The sequence below is a fragment of the Cuculus canorus genome, chromosome 4 (genome assembly GCF_017976375.1).
Source record: "Cuculus canorus isolate bCucCan1 chromosome 4, bCucCan1.pri, whole genome shotgun sequence".
Lineage (NCBI taxonomy): Eukaryota > Metazoa > Chordata > Aves > Cuculiformes > Cuculidae > Cuculus > Cuculus canorus.
In genome coordinates this window covers 78,169,253-78,181,136 of record NC_071404.1, presented here as the reverse complement: position 1 = coordinate 78,181,136, position 11,884 = coordinate 78,169,253, and the positions used below count along the sequence as shown (strand labels likewise).

Sequence of the window (11,884 nt, the reverse complement as noted above, 5' to 3'; positions counted from 1 at the left end):
CTCTGGGCATTACAGAAATTGGCTTCTTACTTCACTGCTTGCAGCTCTGCTGAGTAATGGCTTAATAAAGTACACCTGCTTTGAAAGGAGAGGGAGGGAGAAAAGAAAGATACCCACCCTACAATAATCAGGAAACCAGAGTCCCACCTGGGATGTAGGCAGGAGGCGGCAAAACAAAGGCCAAAAGCTCTGTCCCTCACCCCCTTGCCCGAGCCCAGAAGCCAAGGCTACTGGCTATTTCAAGATGAATGGATGGAAAAGGGAAGATCTCTTCCATATGCACCCACACAGATAGTTTTTGATTGTAAACCATAGGCAGGAACTCCTTCATAGTACCCCAGTTGAACATAACAAAGGGCATTATAGAGCAGAGAGACATTTTCCGCCCAACATGCCCCACGCAAGCACCCACAGAGCAATGCGATTCAGCCCTGCCAAATAACACCCAAAGCTTGTCCTCACATTGGCACTCCAAGGAAGCCCAAGCAGGTACCTTCCACCCCTAACCTACTCCCAAGCCAAGGACTGGTTTCAAAGAGTGGCACAAACCCTCTACAAATGAAACGACCCAAAAAAAGAGAGAAGTTTCCATCACAAACGGTGCTTGCTGTCCTCTCTCTGGCCGGGTCACCATACACTGCCCAAGGAGCAGCCCCGACACGCAGAGCCCAGCCAGGCCAGGGGTGGTTTCAATCGTGGAATGGTTCAGGTTGGAAGGCAACTCAAAGCCCATCCAGTCCCACCTCCTGCCATGGGCAGGGACACCTCCCACTGGATCAGGGGCTCCAAGCCCCATCCAACCTGGCCTGGAACCATACCCTTAAACTCCTTGCTTTTCCCACTCTATTAAACCCTTTTCCTTTTTCCACGCCCTTACCACTTTTTTTTTTTTTTCCCCATAGAATCATAGAACGGTTTGGATCTCTAAGCCCACCCAGTGCCACCCCTGCCATGGTCAGGGACACCTCCCACTGGCTCAGGGGCTCCAAGCCCCATCCAACCTGGCCTGGAACCCCTCCAGGGATGGGGCAGCCACGGCTGCTCTGGGCAACCTGGGCCAGGGTCTCCCCACCCTCACAGCAAAACATTTCTACCTGAGATCCCATCTCAGTCTCCCCTCTTTCAGCTTCAAACCGTTCCCCTCATCCCATCCCCGCCCTCCCTGCTCCGGAGCCCCTCTCAGCGCTGGAAGGTCTCCCGGAGCCTCCTCCCCCCCAGGCCGAGCAGCCCCCGCTCGCCCCGGCCCCACTCACGGCCGCCGCTGCCCTGGGGCCGCGGGCAGCTCAGCACCAGCACGGGCGCCGCGGGGCTCCAGGCGCCGGGCGGGGCGGCGGCTCCATGCCCGGGGTAGAGCAGGAAGAACGGCGGCGAGGCAGGGCGCTCCTCCTCCTCCTCCTCCTCGGCGCGCTGCTCCATGCCGGCCCCGTCCCGGGAACTTTCGGGCAGCGGCTGCCGCTCCGCCTCCGCCATCGCCGCCCGGGAAGCAGGGAGCGGCTGTCCCCGCCTCCTTCCTCCCTCCGCCCCGGCCCCTTCCCCTCGGATCCCCCCTCCGCCCTCGCCGGGAGCTCCGCCGCGGCACGGAGCCGGGAAAAGCCCATCCCCGCGCCACGGGCCGCGTGGGAGGACCTTGTGGCCACCCCTCTGCCAGAGGGTCTGGGATTCTCCCGGCCTCATACCCTTAAACGCCCCTTTTTCTTTTTCCATACCCTTGAACCCCTTTTTCCATACCCTTTCAACCCTTTTTCTTTTCCATACAACCATAGAATGGTTTGGACCCCAAAGCCCACCCAGTCCCACCCCCTGCCATGGGCAGGGACCCCTCCCACCGGATCAGGGGCTCCGAGCCCCATCCAACCTGGCCTGGAACCCCTCCAGGGATGGGGCAGCCACCACTGCTCTGGGCACCCTGGGCCAGGGCCTCCCCACCCTCACAGCAAAGCATTTCTGCCTGAGATCTCATCTCTATCTCCCCTCTTTCAGCTGAGGACCATTCCCCTCATCCTCTCCCTGCCCTCCCTGATCAAGAGCCCCTCCCCACCTTTCCAGTTACATGTGAAGTGTGCTCAGGACTAACCCCAGTATTACCATGCTCCAAGCAAGCGGAAAGGATGCAGGAGGACAGCTATCTCCACAGCTACGCAGGAGGGTTCAGGAGAGGCGTAGCTGTGCCAAATGTATCCACCCTAATCCATGTTAGGTGCTGCTGGACCAGACCCCACCACCAGTCCTCTCTGAGCAGGGCAGCCGGCAGCTGCAGAGCAAGAGCCTGGCGAGGATGAGGTGCATCCCTTGGCTGAGGCACATCGCTTCGAAGTGTACATGCCTTCTCCAGGAACATGACTGGAAAAAGGAAAAAAAAACCAAAACCAGTGTTAATTGTGACCTTGCTCCGATTCTTATTTATTTTCCTGACCATCATCTGTGGTCTTTTCATTGTTTCACATGTGCCCATTCTCACTGGGATCTTCAAAACCTATTTACCATGACAGATATCCCTTCAGCATGGAACACCCCCCTAAGAAGTATTTCTTGGAGCAATATTACAGTGTGTCATCTCCCATGGCATTAATCATCCCAGCCATCCCATGATCACTCATACATAAAGCCATGCGGGAAAGAACTATTTATAACTTTGTCCAATCTCCGAACTAACCAACTGAAGAAAATGCTGTGTTTAATCTTCATTAAAAGGCACTGGCACAGAGGTCTGAGGAGATGTGCTGTGCCCGCTGCCGGCCCCAGGCCTGCCGATACACTGCTGGCCCTCTTGCTTGCAGCCCAACATTTCTAGGTGGCGTGTCTCTAACAATGCTAATTTATTATTACCCTTATCTATTGCCCAGATGCAAGTTGCCAGAAATTTGCTTGCCAGCTGCCTAAAGCTTTTCAAGGGAACACAAAGCTGCCTTGGATACTCACAGCTTGCATGCAGATCTGCCAAAGATAGCCAGCCCTCCATTTTTGCACAGTGCAAAGCACACATGAGCAGGTGCTGTAAGAATGAGATCAGTTAGCATCTCTGCTGGAATTTTTCTCCATCCCATGCGATGCCTATTATTACACTATACTATTCCTCCCCTAAAAAGCACCTAAGTTGCTATTTTTCGCACTGTATTACCTTTTACCAACTTCTTTGCAAAGTTTCAGGAGCGAAGCTTAGTGTTACTGGAGGCTCCTCCATCATGGTCCCAGGTGTGGGTTTGGGAACAGCTCTAGTTCCTTCCCTGGTAAGGCAGGGACCCATGGAAAGCCAAGCATTTCTCACTGGGAAGAGCAAGCGGCCACACACACAGTGAGGGAGGGTGAGTAAGCACAAGTGAAGGACACCTCTGCTCCCACAGGTGACAGATGACACATCTCAGCTGAGGCCAGGAGATGTTCAGTAGCCTCTTCGAGCAAGCCTCCCTTTTGCCTCTGTGATCTGCTCAAAGAATCAGGCCCGGGGTTTGGTACACTCCTTGGCCCAAGGATATGAGCTGGCCCCAGTTTCCCTGGAAAAGAGGGGCTCCAGACTGCAATTTTTGTCTTAAAACAGTTGCTGCCAGGAGCCCTCGTGTTCCAAATGCCGCCCAGCTTTTGGCATCAAATGAAAGTGCTGGCACCCTTTTGCTACATTAATTGCTCTGTCCCAGGAGGTTCTGTTGATCTCAACACCTTTCCTCCTGTCGGCAGGGATTTTGCCACATGAAATGCATAGACACGGCCTCAGCCACTTCAAGTGAGGAATTAATCCTTCCTGCTGCACTTCCCTGCGACCTTTCCTCTTCGCACACAGACCCCTGCTACTGGCACAGGCTGGAAGTCCCATCACTGACCTGAAACATTGTGTTTTCCTTCTCTGCTGCCATCAAAGCTTTGCTGGCCCTTGCCATGGAAAATGCCATGGCTCTGCAGGCAAGCAAAAATCTCCCAGGCAGTTTCAGGTAGGAAATCAATTCCCAGTGCTGCATAGCATTTTTGTCATTACGAAGATGCAACGTCTAACAGCTGTTTAACCTGTGAACAGCAGGGGGCAAACAAATGCAGGGCATTAATATCGGCAGAACTTGCCTTTCCAGTGTTTTGTCCCATACATCTGCCTACTGTGCCAGAATCCCCTGCGAAATCGCCATGCACAGCTCTTCATCTCATGGGTCTGGGACAGGTAAGGACTACAGGAAGTCTCCTCACTTCTGTTCCCACCTGTCCAGCGAAAGTTGATTGTTTTTCTACTTCTCTCTGTAACAACCAGCTTTGAACACTAACAAAACACTCCACAGGCAGCATTCACAGCACATTCCTGGCAGGAATAGGTCTGGAGAATAGAGGTTCACATCGACACCTATAGAAACACATTTCACTGGCAGAAGCCGAGCAGAACACCCACGTTTGAGTAACAGCATCCAGCCTGTCACAGGCTCCAAATGCGCACTCCTGTTTAGGCTTCCCCCAAGACTATTGCACAAAACAAAACAAACCCTAAAACTAACTGCTTAGATACTACTAGTATGTGCTTACATAGCATGAAGTAGCATCTATTGACAAGACAATTATTCCTTTCATGTGATTTCACACAGGAAACAGACAGCAGTGCCGTTCAGATGCTACCAGTACACAAACCGAGGCATGAGCTCCCCAGAGGTAAGTGCAGCTCTTACCTGAGACAGCCTTTGTGAATGAAACCAGACACAGTCCCTCATCCTTGTCAACCTGGACTGGAACTGGCCACTCGGGCAGCTCCCAGCAACAACTACAGCATGGGGTTAATGTGCTTTTGCACCAGAAGACATGAAAGTAACCTAAACATTTTCAAGCTTACCTTCAAACTGAGGACAATGTTGGGTCTTACCTGTTTGTCCTGCATCAGTGCTACATTAAAACTCCAACAGGTATTTATCATAAATGAAGCGAATGTATTTATCACATATATAATTACGAAATCCAGAGAAGTCCTTGCTTTCCTTCTCACTGAATTCAGAAAGGGAAACACATGGGATTTAAGTCATGGCTCTCTGCTTGTTTACAAAATTTAAAAGATATAAGTGAGCCTAAGAGCAGCTAGTTCTTAATGAGAACTAGAGAAAATTCCATAACCACACCTATCTCATCCTGCAGCTCCACACAGAAAAAGGATAGATACAAGAGTAAAAAAAGAGGTGAAGGCAGTGACAGCTGCAAAGCCTCATCCTCGCTCGCCCTTGTAGGTCCCTCTCTCCCACCCCTAACTCACCACCAGTCCCACACATCCCCTGCTTTTTCCCAAAGCTGGTATTTATAAGTACGGAACGACAACAGCATCGCAAGAGAGGAAAACACTTCAGCGCGCACAGGCTGGGAGAGAAAAAGGCCCTGTACTGCTTTCAGCGATGGCCCCTTCTGAAAAGCATCCTCTGAACAAAACCAAACACCACTCCCCCACCCCATTCCCTTTTTTTTTTTTAAGGATAAAAACCACACTATCTTTTATAAAACTTTTATTGGATCCAGTAGTGCTCCCAGTAGCTCTCAGAAACTGAGAAAAATCACCATCACTGAAGCTTCCGGCTCTTCTTAACTCCAGCGCGGATGCCAGACAGCTCCCCGGCATATCTCTCCAATTCCCTCCGAACCTCACGGACCTGGCCCTTGCGGCGAATCTTGGCGCGCCGAAACTTCTCCCGATGCTTGACCCTGGGGTTGCGATCAATCTTCTTCCTTTTAGGTGTGAGGCCTTTGTTCTTGATCATCTGATAGGTCACACCTCTCTTTTTGTTTGGATCCTCTCCTTCTAACACTGCTTCTTCTTCTTCTTCTTTGTCTTCAAGTCTTTTTCTCTTGAGTTTCAGCTTCTCCTCCATCATCTTATAGTATTTTAGAGCAGCCTCTTCATCCAGGTCTGACGCCTCTGATTGTTCATCAGCACTAGCCTGGGCATTAGCAAGCCCAGGAGTGCGTTTTGATTTGTTTTTCCTAACGTCCAGTGGGAGAAACACTGCAAATTTCTTCTCCTTCCGTAATTTATTTTCCTTTTTATCATAGTAGTTTTTCAGAAGCATACGAACCTGGGGGGATAACTTTTGATCTATAACAGCAAGGTCGTTGATTATACTCCTATAAGCAACCAGCCGTTCGATAACAGGGTGGCTGTGAACCGGCATCCTCTTGGACTTCAACACCAAATAGAAACTGATATTGGCACAGTAATTCAAGTAGAGATGATACTTGGTTTGCAGATAGCGGCTGCCCTTCCCCTGTGGGATTGTGCCATTTTTGACCATCTGCAGCAGGGGATGCAGTTCATCTTTGAGCTCCATTAACTTGACCTCAAAGTCCTCAATCAGCTGCAGGATTTCAGGGGACTCCTGTTTCAGCAGCTTCAGCTGCTCCTTCTTGGAGAGGACCTGTAAATCCTTGTCAATCTTTTGTCCCTTGCTATCGTGGGTTTTCTGCTGCTCAGTCAGGTAGCCCTGGATCACATCCAGCCCGTAATCATCTTCCCCCAAGTCCTGCACTAACCGCCTCTGGATGACCTGAGCCTCCTGCTCCTCTTCCTCCTCCTCAGCATCGACTTCTTGTTGGTTGCACTTGCCTTTGGCCTGGGCATCGCTCCCGTAGTCTGTGTCGTAGTAGAGCTGCTTACGTTGGCCCCAGGAGAACTCATTGGGGAGCTTGGTATCGTCACGGCGTTCCTCCAAGTCGCTTTCCATGGACAGATCTCCATCTTCATCTTCAACATCATCTCCATCCTCAACTCCGTCCTCCTCCTGGTCATATCCATCCTCCTCGTCTTCTCCATCCTCCTCCTCCTCGTCTTCTCCAACCTCCTCTGCACTGTGGTCCAGGAAAAGATCCAACCCCTGTGCCTCCTCCTCCTCGTCTTCTTCTTCCTCACCGTCCCCATCCTCCTCCTCCTCGCTGTCCTCCTGGGGCAGCTGCAGCCCCAGCACCTCCTCTTCATCCTCCTCCTCGCTGTCCCCAGCCTCGTCCCCGCTCTCCAGGGCCGCCATCACCGCCCGGAACTGCGCCTCCTCCTGCGCCTCCTCCTCGTCCTGCTCCTGCTCCGGGTCCAGGTCCAGGTCCCGCTCGGGCGCCTCGTCCCGCCCATGGCCGCGGTGGCTCGGGGCCGGGGGCGGCCGCAGGACAGTGCCGCGCCGGGTCCTCATGGCCGCGCTCCGGATCTGCCGCTGCGCTTCCGCTTCCGCCCTGCGCCGCTTCCGCTTCCTCAGGGCGCGCCGCCGTTCACCGCCTGCTCGGGCGGGGGCGGCTGTGTGCCGGGTGCGTGGGTCGGAAGGGCCCCCGCGCCCCACCCGCCCTGCCACGGGCAGGGACACCTCCCACCGGCTCCGGGGCTCCGAGCGCCGTCCAGCCCGGCCCGGAGCCCCTCCGGGGATGGGGCAGACACGGCTTCTCGCCCATGGTAAAGCATGAAATCCACTCTAATTACTAATGCCAGCGGGTTTGTTTTCACTGCTTATTCTTTTCTATTAGCTGTCAAACGAGGAAGAAGAAACATTCAAGCGATTCTGTTGATTTCAGTAGGGGACATAAACCAGCAGAAACCGCCAGAGATACCAACCAAGCATTGACCAGGGGACCGACAGCGAATGCACAGCTCAGCAGTAGCTCCACTTATCCTTCAAGAGGGTCATGGAATCACAGAATCATAGCTCCACAGGGTTGTTCAGGTTGGAAAAGACCTTTAAGATGATATAGTCCAACAATAAACCCAACACTGCCAGGCCCACCACTGAACCATAGCCCTAAACACCACATCTGCACAGCTTTTAAACCCCTCAAGGAATAGAGAGTTCACCACTTCACTGGGCAGCCTCTGCCAGTGCTGGAGAGCCCTTTCTGTAAAGGTCCATTTCCTAACATGCAATCTAAACCTCCCCTGGTACAACTTGAGGCCATTTCCTCTTGTTTTATTGCTTGTTATTTGGGAGAAAAGGCCAAAACACTCCTCACTCCCCAGAGCCACCTCACACTGATTACCACATTTTCCAGCATTTCAACAACTGCCTGCAAGAGGTTTGCCACAAACAACCAAAACACTGTCAAAGCATTCTTCAATTCCAGGACACCAGGATTCTGTGCTTACTGGAATAAACAGACTTGTTTCTTGTTAGCAAAACTGTATGGATTCTAACGGCTCTTATTTTGATGAGTGAACTTTATTCTAAGCTGAGGTAAACCACTTTAAATTTGATAGGTAAAACCAGCAAGTATTTTTGCACCAACCTAACAGCTGCTGGCAGAGGTCTGTGTGCTTCGCAAATACCCCACAAAGATACCTTCAGGACAGCTCAAGTTCAAAGTTGATTCCTTTCAGTTAAGCATCTGATTTATAGGTGAAATCCCTCCAGGTCTGAAGTATGGTTGAGTTTCTTCTACTATCTGCTTTCTAAGAGAGTATTACAGACCCGTGAGGAGCTGCAGCATGTGGGCAGCCACTAGGCAAGGATTTATTTCCTCAGTCGTGGCAGGTACCAGCAGTGATAGTGCCACTTACCAAGAGAAATAAAAAAGGCAAGATAAAAAACGCAACTGACATCTGTCCTCTCGTAAACCGAAACTTCTCATTACTCAGTTCCCTACAACTAGACCAAAGTTTCACAGAGAAAAAGAAGTATTTGAAGACCTCCCTGAGCACATCTGGGGTATATATGGACTGTGCCGAGTCCTTCCCTTCACCAAATTTTGTCTTTACAGGGATATAGGGATCTCATGGCAGAAGCCAAGCCTCTGCTGAGCAGCTGTAGATCAGCCTTCAGGCTGCAAGGTGAAGGCAGGCTTCACCATCCCCTGTGCTCCTTGAATCAGACTTTTTCCACCAAGATACAAATGTGCCCAGGATGAGGGAAGGAGTAATTCTGATTTTCAGCATCTGGGGACTCCTCCTCAGGGGGTTTAAGGCAATCTCTGTCCGTTCACATTCCCCTTCTCATCTTGTTTTTTTTGCTTGTTTGTCTGCCATCCATCACAGAGCACCCAGCCTGGCCTCCCACCTTTCCGAAGGGAAAATTGGATTAATACGGAGCTGATGGAAGCGGCCTGTTTTTAAGAAATGCAGAGAGACGTGCCACGAGCAGAGGGAGGCACAGTAATTCATTTAGTCCACACTCAGAAACCCAGAGCCTGATAAATTAAGCAGCCAGATGAGTTCTGCGTAGAACAAATGCAGGTGTTTTTTCTTACCGCAGAGCAGGTGCAAGTTTATTTATAAATATACTGTCCACCTTCTTGAGAAAAAAAACCCGGCAAGCAAATAGTACAGTTAAATGAAACAGAGGGGCTGTACCACTTCACTCACTTTTTGGTGATTGATTTGGATTCTGGTAGAGCTGATGGCAGACGAGTCTCGGTTATGAGTCTTTTCTCAGATATGCTCAACTTCTCCACGTACTCACCTCTGGGTCAAAATTTTCCATATCTGCTTTTGCACCAATCAGGTGTTCTGCTGCACATGAAGATACCTTTTCCAAGTCTGTCCGTGCCAATTTTCAGTTATCACCTCTGCTGGATATAGGCCTATATCGGAAAGAGCAACAAAACCAACTTAATGTAATTATAGAACCATAGAAACATTAAAGTTTTAAAAGCTCATCCAGCCCAAACATCAGCTCAACCCCACTGTGCCTGCTAAAAAAACCCACCTCTACATGGTTTTTGAACCCCTCCAGGGATGGAGACTCCTGTGCTGCCCTGGGCAGCCACGTTTCCTAACATCCAATCTAAACCTGCCCTGGCACAACTTGAGGACATTTCCTCTTGTCCTGCCACTCGTTCTTTGGGAGAAGAGACCAGCTCCCACCTCACCCAAACCTCCTTACCAACTTAATTTTGATACATGGGAGATAGCATTCATTTCATTGGTTAGCCCCACCGTGGTGGAAATTCTCACTTTATGCTTGTTGGTCACTAAAACAGTGCCATTCCTGCCAATCAGGCAGTTCATCTTGCTGCTTAATCCTACCAGGTAAAGCCCAGGCCAATTTCTGTGTGGTTAAAATTTCCAGGAACTTTTGCTAGCATGACCTACAGAAACCCAGGCCTCCACTGTGTCCCTGATGGCTTCCATCCAACGGCAGTATAGTACACTCATTTTTTAAAACCCGCCCTTTCTAAGTTCCAAGCCTTAGTAACAGACCAGCTTCCGCTTGGACTCTCATGGATTTATATGGAACTGATGTGTTGTGTCTCATCCCAAAGTCAATTCCTAAAAGCAGGAAAGAAATAGCATCTACAGATGCTTGAACTTTCCTCAGAACTTTCTATCATCTACATCTGGTGAAGCTAGAGATGACCTCAAATATGAAGTGATTTACCCAGCTACCAGAAACTGCTCAAGCCGAACAACAGCATCAGCAGAACCACCACTACCAATACAACAGTCAGCGATGCCTGCAGGCCTGTTTTCATCCACTGTTTTCTCTGTTCCTGAGGAATAAGCAAGGAGCAAAGCAAGCTCTAGGACAGACTGCCAGTAAGTGGTGTGTCACCCAAAGATACCCTTGCCCTGGACAGCTTTCTTCCCCCCTACTCCTCACCCACCATAGCAAGGATGCACACAAAGACACAACTATTTTGCCTCATCTCATCCAGGCACCTGCCCAGCTTCTTACACAGAAAATAGTGCTTCAGCACATCCAGGGCCAAGTAGAGGCACAGGACAAGGGAAAGGAGACTGAGGCTACAAGGCTGGTTCCCATTTTGTATAATTACAGTCACAGAACAGTTTGCGTTGGAAGGGACCTCGAAGCCCACTCAGATCCAACCCCCTACAGGGACACTTCCCAGTGGATCAGGCTGCCCAAGCCCGATCCAACCTGGCCTTGAACACCTCCAGGAATGGGGCAGCCACAACTTCCCTGGACAACCTGTGCCAATGCCTCACCGCTCCCACGAGGAACAGTTTCTTTTCCAACTCTCAGTCATCCCTACGCTATCCTCTGCCTCACAGTACAGGTGGGAGTCAGGCCAGAATTTAAGCCCGGAGTGCTGATTTGCCGCCCCCTTACCAGGCTCCCACAGTTCTTAAACACCTGCTTCCCCAGATAGTTTACTGGTAACTCATGTCACCCAGTAAGAAGGGGATAGTCCATAAAAGCAACACTCCATAAACCAAATCTTCCTCTAAAGAGTCTGCAATCTAGATAGGAATCCCCAGAGACATACAGGTGGCTGAATAGGACTAAAATAGCTCTTGTGCCACTACACAGACCGAAGGGGCTGTATGCAGACACTTTGATTTAGCAACTGAAACTCAGATATGCTGAACACCAGCAGTCAGAGTAAACTACCAGAATCACACATAATATCATTCTACTCAGTCTCTCTCTTTAGGTTTGAAAACACTCGTGGATGCCTTTGCTCAGATTTTTCCAGAGCTGCACTTTTATCAGTGCAGTTTAGCAAAGCAAACAGAATGAGCCTCTTCCACACGTGCTGTATTGTGCTGCCTGCATCCCCCCTTCCTGCACATGTTTTAAAAACCTCCTATTTTGAAACAAAAAATGTAACTGAAATAGGCAGTACATTTGACAAACACCCTCATCACTCCAAGGTGAGCTGGGTTTATTTCAACCTTCTTCAGACAACAGGGCACAGGGAATATCTCATTACTGCTTCAGAAAAGAGCTCCACATAAAACTCCTGACTGCTTAATCCTGCCAGGTTCAAACATAAAGCTCCATGTAAAACTCTCAGCAATTTTTTTTTGGGGAGGAGGAAAGAGAGGAAAAAAACCACAATCTTTATCCTCCTAAAAGTAGAGCCCTAGGGAGAAAACAGGGTTTGTAAAGCAGAACTATGGCATCATCTGACACCCTGCCAGGAGCTGGGCTCACAGCCACCATCCGCTGCCATATCCCAGGGGAAGAACTTGTATGCAAGTGCTGCTGATGCAACTCAAAAGCTCATTGCA

General features: G+C 50.3%; 2 protein-coding genes across 5 annotated transcripts in view; both read right to left on the bottom strand.

Annotated features, from left to right (window-relative positions):
* Positions 1–1,497, bottom strand: part of RUFY3 (RUN and FYVE domain containing 3) — a 46,108-nt gene extending 44,611 nt beyond the window's left edge. For all 4 annotated transcript variants that reach the window (XR_008449875.1, XM_054066406.1, XM_054066409.1 and 1 more), the window contains exon 1: positions 1,254–1,497. Coding sequence is in view for 3 of the 4 variants with exons in the window: in XM_054066406.1 (XP_053922381.1) it covers positions 1,254–1,470 (217 nt within the window). In the remaining variant the exon portion in view is untranslated. The remainder of the gene's footprint in view (positions 1–1,253) is intronic.
* A 3,432-nt stretch (positions 1,498–4,929) lies between these two features.
* UTP3 (UTP3 small subunit processome component) lies at positions 4,930–7,156 on the bottom strand. The gene is made up of 2 exons (XM_054066416.1): positions 5,506–7,156; positions 4,930–4,947 (listed from the first exon to the last, which is right to left on the bottom strand). The coding sequence occupies exon 1, from the start codon at positions 7,119–7,121 to the stop codon at positions 5,508–5,510; it is 1,614 nt and encodes a 537-aa protein (XP_053922391.1). The 5' UTR covers positions 7,122–7,156; the 3' UTR covers positions 4,930–4,947; positions 5,506–5,507.
* Positions 7,157–11,884: the final 4,728 nt, after the last annotated feature.

Coding starts and splice junctions, on each gene's coding strand:
- UTP3 (XM_054066416.1), bottom strand. CDS start 7,121: ATGAGGACCCGGCGCGGCACTGTCCTGCGGCCGCCCCCGGCCCCGAGC.